This window comes from Lepisosteus oculatus, chromosome 21, assembly GCF_040954835.1.
Source record: "Lepisosteus oculatus isolate fLepOcu1 chromosome 21, fLepOcu1.hap2, whole genome shotgun sequence".
In the NCBI taxonomy this organism is placed as follows: domain Eukaryota; kingdom Metazoa; phylum Chordata; class Actinopteri; order Semionotiformes; family Lepisosteidae; genus Lepisosteus; species Lepisosteus oculatus.
The window spans coordinates 568,679-588,717 of record NC_090716.1 but is presented as its reverse complement, the minus strand read 5'-3'; the positions used below and the strand labels follow the sequence as shown (position 1 = coordinate 588,717).

Below are 20,039 nucleotides of genomic sequence, written 5' to 3'. Positions count from 1 at the left end.
AGTGGGGCACAGTGTAATACTGTGTAGTGTAGTGATGTACAGTGCAGTACTGTGCAGTATAGTGGGGCACAGTGTAATACTGTGTAGTGTAGTGCTGTACAGTGCAGTACTGTGCAGTATAGTGGGGCACAGTGTAATACTGTGTAGTGTAGTGATGTACAGTGCAGTACTGTGCAGTATAGTGGGGCACAGTGTAATACTGTGCAGTATAGTGGGGTACAGTGTAATACTGTGCAGTATAGTGGGGCACAGTGTAATACTGTGCAGTATAGTGGGGCACAGTGTAATACTGTGTAGTGTAGTGCTGTACAGTGCAGTACTGTGCAGTATAGTGGGGCACAGTGTAATACTGTGTAGTGTAGTGCTGTACAGTGTAATACTGTGCAGTATAGTGGGGCACAGTGTAATACTATGTAGTGTAGTGCTGTACAGTGCAGTACTGTGCAGTATAGTGGGGCACAGTGTAATACTGTGTAGTGTAGTGATGTACAGTGCAGTACTGTGCAGTATAGTGGGGCACAGTGTAATACTGTGTAGTGTAGTGCTGTACAGTGCAGTACTGTGCAGTATAGTGGGGCACAGTGTAATACTGTGTAGTGTAGTGATGTACAGTGCAGTACTGAGCAGGGTAGTGAGGTACTGTACAGTACAGCTCACTGCTCTCGTCTCCTTAGGGCTTGTGATTCTCTCAGCTGAGAGATCCGCGCTTCTTTCGGCTGCCAGCCCGCGCGTCCTGCGCCTGCGCCAGCCCGCAGCCGTGCGCCGCCGCTCTGCGCCGCTGGGGGCGCCCGTCAGCCGCTGGGGCGGCGCGTCTCTCCCGAGTTCGCTCTTAATTACTCGTGTGCGCTGCTGCTGCTGCCGCCGCCGACAGGAGGGAGACACCTGCCAGCCCCCGCCCCCATGTCCACGCACCTGCCGCGGCTCCGGCCCCGTGGGCAGGGAAGCCGGGGACCTGTGGCGCGCACACGCGTGCGGCTCCTGCCGGCTGCGCTGACGTGAGCGCCGCTGTGCGATCTGATGTTGTCGTCTCCTCCGCTCCCGGCGCTCAAACACACACACACACACACGCCCGTCTCTGCCCCTGACGTCCCTCCTTCCTTCTGCCTTAACGTCTCTTTCCACGACACGCACGCACACACACACACACACACGGAGGGGAGGGAGCGCGAGAGAGAGGTGTGGGGGAGAGAGAGAGGGAGAGGGGGATCCGTTTCCAGCGATGATGATGAGAGCGATGATGATGATGATGATCGGTTTTATTGACTCCACAGCGAGCGCTCAGGCGCACGACGGCAGGCAGTGAGCGAGTCCCGTGGCTGCTGGAACCAGCGCTCGACCGGAGCCCAGGGCGGCGAGCAGCGCAGGGCGGGTGGGACCCGGGGCGAAGCCAGCGAGAGCCGCGCCACAGCCCGAGCAGCACGGACAGCCGGGAGCCATGCATCTGAACACGGAGGAGCTCGGCGGCAGAGGTAGAGGCAGCGGCCAGCGCGTCGGGTGTAGCGGTGCGTGACTCCGGCAGGCGCGTGTTGTGTAGCTGCGAGCGGGTAGGCAGCCGCGTGTTTGTGTAGCGGTGTGATGCCGGGCAGCGCGTGTTCGTGTAGCCGTGCGTGACGGCAAGCAGCGCGTGTTGTGTAGCTGTGAGCGGGTAGGCAGCCGCGTGTTGTGTAGCTGTGTGATACCAGGCAGCGCGTGTTGTGTCGCTGTGTGTGCAGGTGTGAAAGCAGGCGGTGCGTGTTGTGTAGCTGTGAGCGGGAAGGCAGAGCGCGCTGTGTCGCTGTGTGTGCAGGTGTGACAGCAGGCGGTGCGTGTTGTGTAGCTGTGTGTGCAGGTGTGACAGCAGGCAGTGCGTGTATTTGTAAGTGTTGGGCGCTTTGTGATTAATTGTCACCGCCACCTGTATCCTGATGAAAGCGCGTACAGTCTCCGCTCACGCACCGACACGGACAGTAGTGACCCCATCGTCTGTCCGCACCGACACGGACAGTAGTGACCCCATCGTCCTCTGTTCCCGGGACATTTTGCAGCCACATCTTCGGCGATCACGGTGTCCTCGTGCCCCTCTGCCCGTCCTTCAGAGTCTCGCGGGCTCAGGGCTCAGTGCGCCGGCGCGGCTACCTGTTGTGCACCGAGCTCGGCGCTCCGGGCTCCGGGCTCCGGGCTCCGGGCTCCGGGCTAGCAAGGTCGCGCCTCTCCGAGCGCTTCGCTGCGCGATGCCGCCGCGGCGTGACTGGAGCTCGGCGGAGGCGTGCTTTGCGTGCCCGTGTTTTCCTGGAGGGACGCGCCGTGGCGTGGGGTTAGGGTAAGGGCGTGGATCTGCTCGGCTGTCGAGCTCTGGCAAACCTCGTGTTTCTGAACTTCTCCCTGTGTCCCCCTTCTCCTGTCTCCTGTCTCCTGTCCCACCCCACTCTCCCCTGCTCCTAACTCCTGCCTCCCTGTGTCTCCTCCTCCTGCACCTCTGTCTCCCAGTTTCTGCTCCCCTGGGTCTCCCTGCATCTCCTCCTCCTGCCCCTGTGACTGCTCTCCTGTGTCTCCCAGTGTCTCCTCCTCCTGCCCCTGTGTCTCCCAGTGTCTGCTCTCCTGTGTCTCCCAGTGTCTGCTCTCCTGTGTCTCCTTGTGTCTCCTCCTTCTCCTGCCCCTGTGTCTCCCTGTGACTGCTCTCCTGTGTCTCCCTGTGTCCTCCTCCTGTCCCTGTCTCCTCCTCCTGCCCTTGTGTCTCCCTGTGACTGTTCTCCTGTGTCTCCCTGTGTCTCCTCCCCCTGCCCCTGTCTCCCTGTGACTGCTCTCCTGTGTCTCCCTGTGTCTCCTCCCCCTGCCCCTGTGTCTCCTCCTTCTCCTGCCCCTGTGCCTCCCTGTGACTGCTCTCCTGTGTCTCCCTGTGATTGCTCTCCTGTGTCTCCCTGTGTCTCCTCCCCCTGCCCCTGTGTCTCCCTGTGACTGCTCTCCTGTGTCTCCCTGTGTCTCCTCCCCCTGCCCCTGTGTCTCCCTGTGTCTCCTCCCCCTGCCCTTGTGTCTCCCTGTGACTGCTCTCCTGTCTCCCTGTGTCTCCTCCCCCTGCCCCTGTGTCTCCCTGTGTCTCCTCCTTCTCCTGCCCCTGTGCCTCCCTGTGACTGCTCTCCTGTGTCTCCCTGTGACTGCTCTCCTGTTTCTCCCTGTGTCTCCTCCCCCTGCCCCTGTGTCTCCCTGTGACTGTGAGATGTGCTTGTTGTTGAGCATGGGAGCTGGGAGATCATCGCTGTGACGAGACAAGGAGAGTGGAGGAGGCGAGGCAGAGAGGGAGTGATGGAGTGAGACAGTGAGGCAGAGAGGCACTGAGGGAGTGAGCGAGGCAGTGAGGGAGTGAGCGAGGCAGAGAGGCACTGAGGGAGGGAGCGAGGCAGAGAGGGAGCGAGACAGTGATGCAGAGAGGCACTGAGGGAGGGAGCGAGGCACTGAGGGAGGGAGGGAGGCAGAGAGGCACTGAGGGAGGGAGTGAGGCAGAGAGGCAGTGAGGGAGGGAGTGAGGCAGAGAGGCACTGAGGGAGGGAGTGAGGCAGAGAGGCACTGAGGGAGGGGGCGAGGCAGTGAGGGAGTGAGAGAGGCAGAGAGGCACTGAGGGAGGGAGCGAGGCAGAGAGGGAGCGAGACAGTGAGGCAGAGAGGCAGTGAGGGAGCGAGGCACTGAGGGAGGGAGGGAGGCAGAGAGGCACTGAGGGAGGGAGGGAGGCAGAGAGGCAGAGAGGCAGTGAGGGAGGGAGTGAGGCAGAGAGGCACTGAGGGAGGGGGCGAGGCAGTGAGGGAGTGAGAGAGGCACTGAGGGAGGGAGCGAGGCAGAGAGGGAGCGAGACAGTGAGGCAGAGAGGCACTGAGGGAGGGAGTGAGGCAGAGAGGCACTGAGGGAGGGGGTGAGGCAGAGAGGCAGTGAGGTGGTGAGGAAGCGAGGGAGTGAGGGAACAAGGGAGTGAGACAGTAAGCGATTAGTCTCCACTCCTGCTCCAGAGAAGCACGTGCTGCTGTTGTGAGAGCGATCGGGGGACAGGGGGGCCCCACTCCTGCCCCTCACACTAACCCCCTCTTGCCCCTCACTAACCCTCTCCTGCCCCTCTCCCGCCCCTCACTAGTGAGGGGAGGGGGCAGTGAGGTGGGGGGAAGGGGCAGGAGAGGGTTAGTGAGGGGCAGGAAGGGGTTAGTGTGAGGGGCGGGGGGGGTTAGTGAGGGGTTAGTGAGGGGCAGGGGGGGTTAGTGAGGGGGAGGAGTGGGGCAAGAGGGGGTGAGTGAGAGGGAGGAGTGGGGCAAGAGGGGGTGAGTGAGGGGGAGGAGTGGGGCAGGAGGGGGTGAGTGAGGGGGAGGAGTGGGGCAAGAGGGGTGAGTGAGGGGGAGGAGTGGGGCAAGAGGGGTGAGTGAGGGGGAGGAGTGGGGCAGGAGGGGGTGAGTGAGGGGAGGAGTGGGGCAAGAGGGGGTTAGTGAGGGGAGGAGTGGGGCAGGAGGGGGTGAGTGAGGGGAGGAGTGGGGCAGGAGGGGGTGAGTGAGGGGAGGAGTGGGGCAGGAGGGGGTGAGTGAGAGGGAGGAGTGGGGCAGGAGGGGGTGAGTGAGGGGAGGAGTGGGGCAGGAGGGGGTGAGTGAGAGGGAGGAGTGGGGCAGGAGGGGGTGAGTGAGAGGGAGGAGTGGGGCAGGAGGGGGTGAGTGAGAGGGAGGAGTGGGGCAGGAGGGGGTGAGTGAGGGGAGGAGTGGGGCAGGAGGGGGTGAGTGAGAGGGAGGAGTGGGGCAGGAGGGGGTGAGTGAGAGGGAGGAGTGGGGCAGGAGGGGGTGAGTGAGAGGGAGGAGTGGGGCAGGAGGGGGTGAGTGAGGGGAGGAGTGGGGCAAGAGGGGGTTAGTGAGGGGAGGAGTGGGGCAGGAGGGGGTTAGTGAGGGGAGGAGTGGGGCAAGAGGGGGTTAGTGAGGGGAGGAGTGGGGCAAGAGGGGGTTAGTGAGGGGAGGAGTGGGGCAAGAGGGGGTTAGTGAGGGGAGGAGTGGGGCAGGAGGGGGTGAGTGAGGGGAGGAGTGGGGCAAGAGGGGAGCCAGAGAAAGAGAATTGTGAGAACAGAACAGGTGTCAGAGGAACAGAGAAACAGAGACAAAGCTCAAGAAATACCAATAAATAAATAATTCAGAACTGGAAGGCTGTGTCACCAGAAGCACTTAGACATAATTGAATAAACATGTTAAAAAGTCCCGTTTTATTCCATTAAGATCAATCGGATTAAAAAGAAAGTTTTGCAGCTGGATGTCTTGCTGCCAGCTGATCCTTCCCAGCCCCGTCTGTCTCCTGCCCTCCGCGTACGACTGTCCCAGCAGCTCGGTCTCTGTCCGGCCCGTCGCCCCCTTGCACAGTACCGGCTCGCTCCACACCGACAGCTGCACATGGGGGCGGGCCAAGTCTGGCTTTGGGACAGCAGAGCCCAGTCATTCATGGATCCCCTGGTGAAATATATAGAGTATAATAACAGTACAGTAGGACAGTCCAGTTACAGTAGGGGCTACAGTCCCAGTACAGTAGGACAGTCCTGTTACAGTAGGGGCTACAGTCCCAGTACAGTAGGACAGTCCTGTTACAATAGGGGCTACAGTCCCAGTGCAGTAGGACAGTCCAGTTACAGTAGGGGCTACAGTCCCAGTACAGTAGGACAATCAATCAATCAATCAATCAAAGTTTATTTATCAAATGCACAACTATACAGTGTGCACCAGTGGTTGCTGGCAGTGAAATGTCTTTTCTACGAGCTCACTGGAGGGGGTTTCAAAACACAAAATTAAAGTTACAAAAGAAGGTGACATAATAATAGATAACAGTGCGATAGAAATTGAGTGAGATGACCTCAGACAATACTCAACAGGAATAGAGCTGCGATGTGCCCAGCGTCTCTGCAGTACATTCTGTCCAGGTGGTGCAGTGTGCACAGTACAGTGAAAACTGTGTCCATGGAGCCATCACAGGTGATCTGCTGAAGGAGCTGCAGGTTGGCTATTTAGCAGTCTTATTGCCTGGAGGTAGAAGCTGTTCCGTAGTCTGTTGGACTTGGACCGAATGCTTCGGTACCGTTTACCGGATGGTAGGAGGGAAAACAGTTTGTGACTGGGATGACTGGGGTCCTTGAGAATGGACCTGGCCTTCTTCAGACGTCTAGCTGAGTAGATGTCCTGGATGTTTGGTAGCTCACAGCCGGTAATGAGCTGCGCTGACTTCACCACCCTCTGCAGTGCTCTGCGATCCCGGGCGGAGCAGCTCCCAGACCAGGCAGTGATGCAGCCAGTCAGGATGCTCTCAATAGTCCACCTGTAGAGGCTGGCCTGGATATGTGATGGCATGCCGAACATCTTTAGCCTGCGGAGAGAGAATAGGCGCTGCCGTGCTGGTCTGACCACGGTGTTGGTGTGCTGGGTCCAGGTTAAGTCCTCTGTAACGTTAACTCCCAGAAATTTAAGACTGCTGACCCTCTCCACTGAAGTCTCATTGATGTAGATAGGTGTGTGATCTCCTCCCTGGTGTTTCCTATAGTCCACGATCATCTCTTAGTGTTACTGATGTTCAGAGAGAGGCTGTTCTCCTGGCACCATGCTGCATGTACACAGACTCCTCACCATCTGTGATCAGGCCGATGACTGTTGTACCGTCCGCAAGCTGAATGATGGAGTTTGAGTGATGCCTGGTGACACAGTCATGGGTAAATAAGAAGTAGAGGACAGGGCTAAGCACACAGCCTTGGGGGGCTCCAATGTTTAGAGTCAGGGTAGAGGATATGTTGGTGCCCACCCTCACCACCTGCGGACGTTCTGTCAAGAAGTCCAGGATCCAGTTACAGAGGGAGGTGTTCAGTCCCAGGTCCTGGAGCTTGATGGGACTGTAGCTCCTATTGTAACAGGACTATCCTACTGCACTGGGACTGTAGCCCCTACTGTAACAGGACTGTCCTACTGTACTGGGACTGTAGCTCCTACTGTAACAGGACTGTCCTACTGTACTGGGACTGTAGCCCCTACTGTAACTGGACTGTCCTACTGCACTGGGACTGTAGCCCCTACTGTAACAGGACTGTTCTACTATACTGGGACTGTAGCCCCTACTGTAACAGGACTGTCCTACTGTACTGGGACTGTAGCTCCTACTGTAACAGGACTGTCCTACTGTACTGGGACTGTAGCTCCTACTGTAACAGGACTGTCCTACTGCACTGGGACTGTAGCCCCTACTGTAACAGGACTGTTCTACTATACTGGGACTGTAGCCCCTACTGTAACAGGACTGTCCTACTGTACTGGGACTGTAGCTCCTACTGTAACAGGACTGTCCTACTGCACTGGGACTGTAGCCCCTACTGTAACAGGACTGTTCTACTATACTGGGACTGTAGCCCCTACTGTAACAGGACTGTCCTACTGTACTGGGACTGTAGCCCCTATTGTAACAGGACTGTCCTACTGCACTGGGACTGTAGCCCCTACTGTAACTGGACTGTCCTACTGCACTGGGACTGTAGCCCCTACTGTAACAAGACTGTTCTACTGTACTGGACTGTAGCCCCTACTGTAACAGGACTGTTCTACTGTACTGGGACTGTAGCTCCTACTGTAACTGGACTGTCCTGCTGCACTGGGACTGTAGCTCCTACTGTAACAGGACTGTTCTACTGTACTGGGACTGTAGCTCCTACTGTAACGGGACTGTCCTACTGTACTGGGACTGTAGCTCCTACTGTAACAGGACTGTCCTACTGTACTGGGACTGTAGCCCCTACTGTAACAGGACTGTCCTACTGTACTGGGACTGTAGCTCCTACTGTAAAAGGACTCCTGTTACAATAGGAGCTACAGTCCCAGTGCTGGTTGAAGGCATCAGTGCTGTTCTGTCAGAGATGAGTGATGTGATTAAACACACACACACAGAGTAATTCATGCCCTGGGCACTCTCACTCCAGCTCGCCGGCTCGCTGGCTCGCTCTCCCTCGCTGGAAATAGCCTGCTGCTCATCGCTGCCTCCCTTCCTCTCCCTCCTCTCCTGCTCTCTCAGGTCCGCCAGCAGCGGAGAGGAGAGTGGGAGGAGAGAGAGACAGGAGTCTGCTTGTCAAGGTCAGGTGGAGGAGAATCCGTGCAGGGGGCTGCTGGCACTGACGAGGGATACAGAGCAGGCACAGGCAAGGGGGAGAGGACTCTGAGCTGAGCAACAGGGACTGGGGACGGAGAGAGGGAGAGACAGGGAGAGAGGGAGAGACAGGGAGAGAGGGAGAGACAGGGAGAGAGGGAGAGACAGGGAGAGAGGGACTGGGGAAGGAGAGAGAGGGAGAGACAGGGAGAGAGGGACTGGGGAAGGAGAGAGAGGGAGAGACAGGGAGAGAGGGACTGGGGAAGGAGAGAGGCAGAGACGGGGAGAGACAGGGACTGGGGAAGGAGAGAGGGAGAGAGGGACTGGGGAAGGAGAGACAGGGAGACAGGGACTGGGGAAGGAGAGAGGGAGAGAGGGACTGGGGAAGGAGAGACAGGGAGACAGGGACTGGGGAAGGAGAGAGGGAGAGACAGGGACTGGGGAAGGAGAGAGGGAGAGACAGGGAGAGAGGGACTGGGGAAGGAGAGAGGGAGAGACAGGGACGGGAAGGAGAGAGGGAGAGAGGGACTGGGGAAGGAGAGAGGGAGAGAGGGACTGGGGAAGGAGAGAGGGAGAGAGGGACTGGGGAAGGAGAGAGGGAGAGACAGGGACGGGAAGGAGAGAGGGAGAGAGGGACTGGGGAAGGAGAGAGGGAGAGAGGGACTGGGGAAGGAGAGAGGGAGAGACAGGGACGGGAAGGAGAGATGGAGAGAGGGACTGGGGAAGGAGAGAGGGAGAGAGGGACTGGGGAAGGAGAGAGGGAGAGAGGGACTGGGGAAGGAGAGAGGGAGGCTGGGGGGCTGACAGAGCGAGAGGAGAAGGGAAGATGGGAGGAGCAGGAGTAATTCTTTCAGACGTGGATGAGTTCTGAACACTGAGCCCTGCTGACAGAGCAGACTGCTGCTCTGTTCTCTCCCTCTCTCCCTCCTTTCCCTCCTCCTGGACACCCTCTTTCTCCTTCCCTGCCTCTCCCTCTCTCTCTCCCTCTCTCCCTCCTTTCATTCCTCCTGGACACCCTCTTTCTCCTTCCCTGCCTCTCCTCTCTCTCTCTCCCTCTCTCCCTCCTTTCATTCCTCCTGGACACCCTCTTTCTCCTTCCCTGCCTCTCCCTCTCTCTCTCCCTCTCTCCCTCCTTTCATTCCTCCTGGACACCCTCTTTCTCCTTCCCTGCCTCTCCCTCTCTCTCTCCCTCTCTCCCTCCTTTCATTCCTCCTGGACACCCTCTTTCTCCTTCCCTGCCTCTCCCTCTCTCTCTCCCTCTCTCCCTCCTTTCATTCCTCCTGGACACCCTCTTTCTCCTTCCCTGCCTCTCCCTCTCTCTCTCCCTCTCTCCCTCCTTTCATTCCTCCTGGACACCCTCTTTCTCCTTCCCTGCCTCTCCCTCTCTCTCTCCCTCTCTCCCTCCTTTCATTCCTCCTGGACACCCTCTTTATCCTCCCCTGCCTCTCCCTCTCTCTCTCCCTCTCTCCCCATTTCCCCCTCTCCCTCTCTCCTCTCTCTCTCTCCCCCTCTCCCCTTAATTTCAATTCAATTCAAGGTGCTTTATTAGCATGACCGATGGGTACAATCAGTGTTGCCAAAGCAAATAAAATAATAAAATGAACACAAAACAAAACAAAAAAAAGTAAAATAAAATCTACAGACATATTACAGACATTTACAACAAAGACATATCATAAAATAATTAACATATACTGTAAACATATTGAGCATTATTGTGAGACAGACTCACTGTTCCTCAGGCTGTGACAGGAGATCACATACTGGGCTGCCAGTTCAACTGAGTTCCCTCCTCCCTCTCCCAGTAGGATTGGGACCTGTTGTGGTTTTGGCAGGTGTGGGAACTCTGGGACTATATTTCTGAGTTTAGGGAAGAATGTTTCTCTAATCCCAGAGTATCTGTCACAGTGCAGTAGGAAGTGCACCTCTGTCTCTATTTCTCCCCGCTGGCAGTGGGAGCACAGCCTGTCCTCTCTGGGCAGCCAGGTCTGCCTGTGTCGCCCAGTTTCTATGGCCAGGCTGTGGTCACTGAGCCTGTACTTCGTCAGGGTCTGTTTCTGTTTGTTGTTTCTTATTTTGGTCAAATATTCAGCTAGTGTGTATCGTCTGTTTAGGGTTCTGTAGCATTCCAGTTTATGTTGTGTTTGTGTGTGTGTCCCAGTGTGTGAGATATTGCTGTTTGATCTGTGCTGTGATGTGCTTGGGTCTGGGTTGTGGTGCTCTAGCAGTGCTGTCCTGATGCTGGTTAGTGTCGGTGTGGCTCAGGTCAGTGAGCCTCAGGACCAGCTGGTTCAGGGGGCTCTGTTTTGGGCTCAGCTCTGGGCTCAGCAGGGCTTTGTGGTGGTAGGAATTTTGGTCGCTGTTTTTTAGGTGTAGCCAATACTTTAATACTCTCTTCTGTATGTTTATCAATAGTGGGTACTGAACTAATTCGGCCCTGCACCCGTTGTTAGGTGTTTTTCTCTGCACACGCAGGATGTTTCTACAGATCTCCATGTGCAGAGTTTCTGTGGGGTGTTTGTCCCATTGAGTGTAATCCTGGTCTGTGAGGGGACCCCACACTTCACTGCCATACTGTATAGGGCAATGGGTTGGATTACACTTTCAAATATTTGGAGCCAGATTCTTGTTGGTGGGTTGATGTTGAAGAGCCACCTTCTTATTGTGTAGAAAGCCCTGAGTGCCTTCTCTCTCAGTGCCTTCACTGCCAGGTCAAAACTCCCAGAAGAGCTGATGGTGAGACCGAGATATATGTAGCTGGATGTGTGCTCCAATGTGTTGTTGTTCAGTGTGAATTTGTACCTGTTTCCCTGAGGTCTGGCTTTCTTCTGGAAAACCATAACTCTGGTCTTGTCCAGATTGACTGTCAGTGCCCAGGTCTGACAGTACTGCTCCAGCAGTGCCAGGCTCTGCTGCAGCCCCTGTTCTGTGAGTGACAGAACTGCCTCTCCCTCTCCCTCCCTCTCCCTCTGTCTCTCCCTCTGTCTCTCCCTCTGTCACTGTCTCTCCCTCTCTCCCTCTCTCCCTCTCTCCCTCTCTCTGCTCAGTGTAGCATAGCTGCTTCACACTGACTCTGTCCAGGGAGGAATAAAACACAAATCTCTTCTGGATGAGTAAAGAACAATAGAAACTGCAAACAGAATAGCGAGGGAGCCTGAGCGGCAGAGAGCCGTCTGTCCCACATTCCGGCTTCCGTCAGTCTCCAGAAGAGAGGGAGAGCCGCAGAGAGGGTGAGGGCTGGACTCAGGACTCGGCAGACTGGACACAGGGAGACCTGGCTGCCCACAGAGGACGGACTCAGTGACCACAGCCTGGACATAGACTGGATACAGGCAGACCAGGCTGCCCAGAGAGGACAGGCTCAGTGACCGTAGCCTGGACATAGAGACTGGACACAGGCAGACCAGGCTGCCCAGAGAGGACAGGCTCAGTGACCACAGCCTGGACATAGAGACTGGACACAGGCAGACCAGGCTGCCCAGAGAGGACAGGCTCAGTGACCATAGCCTGGACAGAGAGACTGGACACAGGCAGACCTGACTGCCCAGAGAGGACAGGCTCAGTGACCACAGCCTGGCCAGAGAGACTGGACACAGGCAGACCTGACTGCCCAGAGAGGACAGGCTAGGTGACCACAGCACTGTGAGAAATACTCTCAAATTAGACAAACATTCTTCCCTTAAATAGATTTCATCCCAGAATTCCCACACCTGCCAGAATAACAACAGGTCCCAATCCTGCCGTAGGAGGGAGCTCACCAGAGCTGCAGCCCACTGTAATCTCCTGTCACAACACGCGGAACAGAGAGGGAGCCTCTGACAATCACATAATAATATGTTAGCGTCCTAAATGTTTCTCATTGTTACTGCTTTGGCAACACTGTAATTCTTCGTTCATGAGAATAAAGCTCTTTGAATTGCCTTGAAGTGTGAGAGCAGGGGAGAGTGGGAGGAGATACAGTACAGTATGTATAGAGCCGCAACAACTTCAGTTCCCTGTTCTTGTGAAGATGACAGATGAGAGAATGAGAGACTGCAGTCTCACTCATTGCTATAGGTGTGAACAAGCTTTCCCTGTGGGCAGTGAGAGTTCATGTACTCACACTTGTTAGCCTTCTGTCAATAAACTCTGACTATTCACAGGTGTTTCGAAAGACTGCAGTTTAAACAAAGCTCTTCTCTCCCAGAACTGCTGCAGAGACTTTGAGCGTAGCTGTGCAGGATATCTGAGCATCTAAGTTTGTCTACAGTATCTCCAGCTCTGATGAGGGACTGTTAGTGTGAAGTTACAGAGGAGCTGGACTGAGTGTCTACAGTATCTACAGCTCTGATGAGGGAGTGTTAGTGTGAAGTTACAGAGGAGCTGGACTGAGTGTCTACAGTATCTCCAGCTCTGATGAGGGAGTGTTAGTGTGAAGTTACAGAGGAGCTGGACTGAGTGTCTACAGTATCTACAGCTCTGATGAGGAAGTGTTAGTGTGAAGTTACAGAGGAGCTGGACTGAGTGTCTACAGTATCTCCAGCTCTGATGAGGGAGTGTTAGTGTGAAGTTACAGAGGAGCTGGACTGAGTGTCTACAGTATCTACAGCTCTGATGAGGGAGTGTTAGTGTGAAGTTACAGAGGAGCTGGACTGAGTGTCTCTACAGTATCTACAGCTCTGATGAGGGAGTGTTAGTGTGAAGTTACAGAGGAGCTGGACTGAGTGTCTCTACAGTATCTACAGCTCTGATGAGGGAGTGTTAGTGTGAAGTTACAGAGGAGCTGGACTGAGTGTCTACAGTATCTACAGCTCTGATGAGGGAGTGTTAGTGTGAAGTTACAGATGAGCTGGACTGAGTGTCACTACATTATCTACAGCTCTGATGAGGGAGTGTTAGTGTGAAGTTACAGATGAGCTGGACTGAGTGTCACTACATTATCTACAGCTCTGATGAGGGAGTGTTAGTGTGAAGTTACAGATGAGCTGGACTGAGTGTCTACAGTATCTACAGCTCTGATGAGGGAGTGTTAGTGTGAAGTTACAGATGAGCTGGACTGAGTGTCTACAGTATCTACAGCTCTGATGAGGGAGTGTTAGTGTGAAGTTACAGATGAGCTGGACTGAGTGTCTCTACAGTATCTCCAGCTCTGATGAGGGAGTGTTAGTGTGAAGTTACAGATGAGCTGGACTGAGTGTCTACAGTATCTCCAGCTCTGATGAGGGAGTGTTAGTGTGAAGTTACAGAGGAGCTGGACTGAGTGTCTACAGTATCTCCAGCTCTGATGAGGGATTGTTAATGTGAAGTTACAGAGGAGCTGGACTGAGTGTCTACAGTATCTACAGCTCTGTTCAGGAAGTGTTAGTGTGAAGTTACAGAGGAGCTGGACTGAGTGTCTACAGTATCTCCAGCTCTGATGAGGGAGTGTTAGTGTGAAGTTACAGAGGAGCTGGACTGAGTGTCTACAGTATCTACAGCTCTGATGAGGGAGTGTTAGTGTGAAGTTACAGAGGAGCTGGACTGAGTGTCTCTACAGTATCTACAGCTCTGATGAGGGAGTGTTAGTGTGAAGTTACAGAGGAGCTGGACTGAGTGTCTCTACAGTATCTACAGCTCTGATGAGGGAGTGTTAGTGTGAAGTTACAGAGGAGCTGGACTGAGTGTCACTACATTATCTACAGCTCTGATGAGGGAGTGTTAGTGTGAAGTTACAGATGAGCTGGACTGAGTGTCACTACATTATCTACAGCTCTGATGAGGGAGTGTTAGTGTGAAGTTACAGATGAGCTGGACTGAGTGTCTACAGTATCTACAGCTCTGATGAGGGAGTGTTAGTGTGAAGTTACAGATGAGCTGGACTGAGTGTCTACAGTATCTACAGCTCTGATGAGGGAGTGTTAGTGTGAAGTTACAGATGAGCTGGACTGAGTGTCTCTACAGTATCTCCAGCTCTGATGAGGGAGTGTTAGTGTGAAGTTACAGATGAGCTGGACTGAGTGTCTACAGTATCTACAGCTCTGATGAGGGAGTGTTAGTGTGAAGTTACAGAGGAGCTGGACTGAGTGTCTACAGTATCTCCAGCTCTGATGAGGGATTGTTAATGTGAAGTTACAGAGGAGCTGGACTGAGTGTCTCTACAGTATCTCCAGCTCTGATGAGGGAGTGTTAGTGTGAAGTTACAGAGGAGCTGGACTGAGTGTCTACAGTATCTCCAGCTCTGATGAGGGAGTGTTAGTGTGAAGTTACAGAGGAGCTGGACTGAGTGTCTACAGTATCTACAGCTCTGATGAGGGAGTGTGTGAAGTTACAGAGGAGCTGGACTGAGTGTCTCTACAGTATCTACAGCTCTGATGAGGGAGTGTTAGTGTGAAGTTACAGAGGAGCTGGACTGAGTGTCTCTACAGTATCTCCAGCTCTGATGAGGGAGTGTTAGTGTGAAGTTACAGAGGAGCTGGACTGAGTGTCTACACTATCTACAGCTCTCTGTGGTAATGTGAGGTTATAGATCTGAGCTGAGTGAAAGGGTAATTAGGTATTACTATTATGTTTCATGCTTTCTGAAGCTTTCTCACCTTGGTTTGCTTCTCTCCTGTTGTGTGCTGTAATCCTCACAGGAGGAGGTGAAATAGGCGCCTTGTTACTCCTAATCGGATTACAGCCGGAGAAAAGGCACAGAGGAGATTACCAGGGTAACTCGTGGGTAGGAGCGGGCTGTATTCTAGAATTGCAAGGGAACAGTGTGTCCCTGACCTCTGGTACTGAATACTAGAGAGAAAAGCTAAATAACATCAGCAAACAGGAGGGCCGAGTCAGAGACAGGAGGACAGAGTCAGAGACAGACTCACAGACAGGAGGGCAGAGTCACAGACAGGAGGGCAGAGTCACAGACAGGAAGTCAGAGTCACAGACAGGAAGTCAGAGTCACAGACAGGAGGACAGACTCACAGACAGGAGGGCAGTCAGAGTCAAGAGGGCAGAGTCACAGACAGACTCACAGACAAGAGGGCAGAGTCACAGACAGACTCACAGACAGGAGGGCAGTCAGAGTCAAGAGGGCAGTCACAGACAGACTTATAGACTGGCAAGCTCAGACAGACAGGAGCACTCAGAGACAGACAGACTCACAGTCAGGCAGGCAAGAAGACTAGTAGACTGACAATCCCAGCTGCTCTCATTCTGTTTCAGCTCTTCCTTCAAACAAGAGGAGATGAAACAGAATTTTTTCCTTCTGGCAAGGCTGAGCTGGATTCTCAGCGCGTCTCCAGAGAGCTGTGTGAGTCTGAGCTTCGGAGAGAGAGGAAGTGGAACCCAGGAGGAGAGCAAGAGTGACTGAGGGAGAGAGGGCGAGGCTGTCAGGGCACTGTTTTCAGGGACCAAGTCAGTCCAGTTTCAGTTTAGAGAGGCAGACGAAAGGCTCTTCCACCCATCTTGCTGGTTAGGCAGTTCAGTAGCAGAGCTCACTTCAAATTTCATCCAGACATTTCTTTAAATAAAATAGAAATTTGGCCTAAGGCACCTGTCCTATTCCAGACACTGTCAGCTCTCTGTATGCAGTAAAGTTTCTGGGTCCCGTCCTAAGCAAGCGTGAAATGGTTCTGTGGGTTAATCCAGTCTGCTCCTCCTCGGATCTCCCCCTGTGTTGACTGGAGTCAAGCCTCCTCTTTATCTCCTGCTTTCGAGACCGAGGAGGTCTGGTTCCTTGTACAGCACCCTTCATGAGAAAGCTGGTGAAAGTGTGAGTGGTGTGGATGTTGTTGGGGTCAGTTGGACCAGACAGGACTGGCCGCGCCCTGACTGGACTATGGTTTCTCTCAGGAGCTCATCCAGTGTCAGGACCTGGAAATCTCTGTCAACACAGCTGTGACTGGAGTCCCTTCCCCTGCCAGCTTGTGTCCACACCGCGCACACCTACTGCACACTGCGCACACCTACTGCACATACTGCACACACCTACTGCACATACTGCACACACCTACTGCACACCGCGCACACCTACTGCACACTGCGCACACCTACTGCACACTGCGCACACCTACTGCACATACTGCACACACCTACTGCACACCGCGCACACCTACTGCACACTGCGCACACCTACTGCACACTGCACACACCTACTGCACACTGCACACTGCACATACTGCACACTGCGCACACCTACTGCACACTGCACATACTGCACACTGCACATACTGCACACTGCGCACACCTACTGCACACTGCACATACTGCACACTGCACATACTGCACACACCTACTGCACACTGCGCACACCTGCGCACACTGCGCACACCTACTGCACACTGCACACACCTACTGCACACTGCACACTGCACACTGCGCACACCTACTGCACATACTGCACACACCTACTGCACATACTGCACACACCTACTGCACACCGCGCACACCTACTGCACACTGCGCACACCTACTGCACACTGCGCACACCTACTGCACATACTGCACACACCTACTGCACACCGCGCACACCTACTGCACACTGCGCACACCTACTGCACACTGCACACACCTACTGCACACTGCACACTGCACATACTGCACACTGCGCACACCTACTGCACACTGCACATACTGCACACTGCACATACTGCACACTGCGCACACCTACTGCACACTGCACATACTGCACACTGCACATACTGCACACACCTACTGCACACTGCGCACACCTGCGCACACTGCGCACACCTACTGCACACTGCACACACCTACTGCACACTGCACACTGCACATACTGCACACTGCGCACACCTACTGCACACTGCACATACTGCACACTGCACATACTGCACACTGCGCACACCTACTGCACACTGCACATACTGCACACTGCACATACTGCACACACCTACTGCACACTGCGCACACCTGCGCACACTGCGCACACCTACTGCACACTGCACACACCTACTGCACACTGCACACTGCGCACACCTACTGCACACTGCACATACTGCACACTGCACATACTGCACACTGCGCACACCTACTGCACACTGCACATACTGCACACTGCACATACTGCACACTGCACACACCTACTGCACACTGCGCACACCTACTGCACACTGCACATACTGCACACTGCGCACACCTACTGCACACTGCACACACCTACTGCACACTGCGCACACCTACTGCACACTGCACATACTGCACACTGCGCACACCTACTGCACATACTGCACACCTACTGCACACTGCGCACACCTACTGCACACCGCACACACCTACTGCACACTGCACACACCTACTGCACATACTGCACACCTACTGCACACTGCGCACACCTACTGCACACTGCACCTACTGCACACTGCACACACCTACTGCACACTGCACACACCTACTGCACATACTGCACACCTACTGCACACTGCACACACCTACTGCACATACTGCACACCTACTGCACACTGCGCACACCTACTGCACACTGCACATACTGCACACTGCACACACCTACTGCACACTGCACACACCTACTGCACACCTACTGCACACTGCACATACTGCACACTGCGCACACCTACTGCACACTGCACACACCTACTGCACACCTACTGCACACTGCACATACTGCACACACCTACTGCACACTGCGCACACCTACTGCACACTGCACATACTGCACACTGTGCACACCTACTGCACACTGCGCACACTACACACTTCCCATGCATACTGCACAGTGCACGCTGAACACACACAGTGCACAGTGGACACACACTCCACAGGTATGCACTCACACTGCACACACACACTGACAGATGCACTGTACTGACAGGCACACTGCTCACATACACAGCGTGCACACACTGACAGACACACACACTCTCCACACAGATATACAATACAGCATGCACACTGACTGATGCAATGTACAGACTGTACACTGTTACACACTGCACTGACAGACACTGATACAGTATACTGACACTCTGACACACTAATCAGCTGACACACTTACTGGTACACATTCTGACACTGATGTACTGACACTCTCACTGGTACACACTCTGACACACACTGATATACTGACACACTCACTGGTACACACTCTGACACACTGATGTACTGACACACTCACTGGTACACTGACACACACTGATGTACTGACACTCTCACTGGTACACACTCTGATACACACTGATATACTGACACACTCACTGGTACACACTCTGACACACTGATGTACTGACACACTCACTGGTACACTGACACACACTGATGTACTGACACTCTCACTGGTACACACTCTGACACACACTGATATACTGACACACTCACTGGTACACACTCTGACACACTGATGTACTGACACACTCACTGGTACACACTCTGACACACACTGATATACTGACACACTCACTGGTACACACTCTGACACACACTGATATACTGACACACTCACTGGTACACTGACACACACTGATGTACTGACACACTCACTGATACACACTCTGACACACTGATATACTGACACACTCACTGGTACACACTCTGACACACACTGATATACTGACACACTCACTGGTACACACTCTGACACACTGATGTACTGACACACTGGTACACACTCTGACACACTGATGTACTGACACACTCACTGGTACACTGACACACTCACTGGTACACACTCTGACACACACTGATTTACTGACACACTCACTGGTACACTGACACACACTGATATACTGACACACTCACTGGTACACTGACACACACTGATGTACTGACACACTCACTGGTACACACTCTGACACACACTGATATACTGACACACTCACCGGTACACACTCTGACACACACTGATGTACTGACACACTCACTGGTACACACTCTGACACACTGATGTACTGACACACTCACTGGTACACACTCTGACACACACTGATATACTGACACACTCACTGGTACACACTCTGACACACTGATGTACTGACACACTCACTGGTACACACTCTGACACACACTGATATACTGACACACTCACTGGTACACACTCTGACACACACTGATATACTGACACACTCACTGGTACACTGACACACACTGATGTACTGACACACTCACTGATACACACTCTGACACACTGATATACTGACACACTCACTGGTACACACTCTGACACACACTGATATACTGACACACTCACTGGTACACACTCTGACACACTGATGTACTGACACACTGGTACACACTCTGACACACTGATGTACTGACACACTCACTGGTACACTGACACACTCACTGGTACACACTCTGACACACACTGATTTACTGACACACTCACTGGTACACTGACACACACTGATATACTGACACACTCACTGGTACACTGACACACACTGATGTACTGACACACTCACTGGTACACACTCTGACACACACTGATATACTGACACACTCACCGGTACACACTCTGACACACACTGATGTACTGACACACTCACTGGTACACACTCTGACACACTGATGTACTGACACACTCACTGGTACACACTCTGACACACACTGATGTACTGACACACTCACTGGTACACACTCTGACACACACTGATGTACTGACACACTCACTGGTACACACTCTGACACACTGATGTACTGACACACTTACTGGTACACACTCTGACACACACTGATGTACTGACACTCTCACTGGTACACACTCTGACACACTGATGTACTGACACACTTACTGGTACACACTCTGACACACTGATCGACTGACACACTCACTGGTACACTGACACACTGATATACTGACACACTCACTGGTACACACTCTGACACACACTGATGTACTGACACTCTCACTGGTACACACTCTGAGACACACTGATGTACTGACACACTCACTGGTACACACTCTGACACACTGATGTACTGACACACTTACTGGTACACACTCTGACACACTGATGTACTGACACACTTACTGG

General features: G+C 53.7%; 1 protein-coding gene across 6 annotated transcripts in view; it reads left to right on the top strand.

The window, feature by feature from the left end:
- Positions 1-891: 891 nt before the first annotated feature.
- The window catches only part of LOC138224421 (collagen alpha-2(I) chain-like), a 69,236-nt gene continuing 50,088 nt past the window's right edge, over positions 892-20,039 (top strand). For 4 of the 6 annotated variants that reach the window (XM_069181647.1, XM_069181645.1, XM_069181646.1 and 1 more), the window contains exon 1: positions 1,183-1,469. In XM_069181647.1, the coding sequence (XP_069037748.1) occupies positions 1,436-1,469 (34 nt within the window). In that variant the 5' untranslated portion in view covers positions 1,183-1,435. The other 2 variants (XM_069181644.1, XM_069181643.1) reach the window with 2 other exon arrangements.